Source organism: Sander vitreus, chromosome 14 (genome assembly GCF_031162955.1).
Source record: "Sander vitreus isolate 19-12246 chromosome 14, sanVit1, whole genome shotgun sequence".
Taxonomy (NCBI): domain Eukaryota; kingdom Metazoa; phylum Chordata; class Actinopteri; order Perciformes; family Percidae; genus Sander; species Sander vitreus.
Genome location: NC_135868.1, coordinates 421,515 through 422,500, shown reverse-complemented (window position 1 = coordinate 422,500; position 986 = coordinate 421,515). Strand labels below are relative to the sequence as shown.

Sequence of the window (986 nt, the reverse complement as noted above, 5' to 3'; positions counted from 1 at the left end):
AGTGAAATCAGCCAGAAAATAATAATGATGATGCATTCAAGTGTAGTAGTCACTACACTTTGCACTAATCTCCATCCTGCACTATACATCTGCCCCTTGCACACAGAGCTTAAACTACTTAAACAGCTATTTTGTAGCCTATTTATTTGTTTCTGTATTTATTGTTTATTCTTATTAATGCATAATATGTTTGTTTATGGATGTATGTCTGCACCAATCACCGAGGCAAATTCTACGTACTGTGTATGGGTACCGACTGTGGCAATGAACTCCTTTCTGATTCTGATTCTGTGTTTACATGGATGTATGTAGGTGTCTCACCGGGGCAGTCGGCGGCCTTCCCGGGGCCGCAGTCCGCACTGCTGCTGCCTCCGCTGCGGGGGAACGAGCTCCAAGCGGCGGGGAGAACCAGCAGAACCAGCAGGCAGCAGAACCAGGAGAACCGGCATACTGGAGCCATGATGGAGGGCGGTGGGAGGAGGGAGGATATCCAGAGAGACAGACGGAGGGATGGAGGCAGACAGAGGGGAGAGGTAGAGACTGAAAGGTAGGAAAAAAAGAGAGAGACAGATGGAGGTGGAGAGGGTGGATTTAAGGAGAGGTATACAGGGAGAGATGGATGAGTAGACAGAGGATACAAAAGGTAAAGAGAGAGAAAAACAGATATAAAAAGGATCTTTTTTTCTGGATTCGTCCTTCAAAAGACGCGGAACAAAATCCTAAATACAAAACACCCCGCAGAAAAAGAGGGATACTGAAACGTTGCGGGTTTAAATCCTAAATATCTCCATGTGTGTTTTCCTCTGCTCTCTCCAAGAACTCCTTCCAGTGTCTGCCAGGAAAACGGCTCCACGCACGGAGAAACACAGGGGAGAAATAGGCTGGAAAACACGATGAGAAAGCCAAGGAAGGGAGGAGGGCTACTGCTAAACGGAGCCCAGGATAACAAAGCAAAGCAGGGCCTGGGGCTTCTTCACACACCGACC

At 47.7% G+C, this 986-nt stretch overlaps 1 protein-coding gene across 1 annotated transcript in view; it reads right to left on the bottom strand.

Moving 5' to 3' along the window:
• Positions 1–683, bottom strand: part of LOC144529207 (tomoregulin-1-like) — a 47,869-nt gene extending 47,186 nt beyond the window's left edge. Inside the window, exon 1 of the mRNA XM_078268210.1 lies at positions 322–683. Within this exon, the coding sequence (XP_078124336.1) occupies positions 322–460 (139 nt within the window). The 5' untranslated portion in view covers positions 461–683. The remainder of the gene's footprint in view (positions 1–321) is intronic.
• Between the last annotated feature and the right edge of the window lie 303 nt (positions 684–986).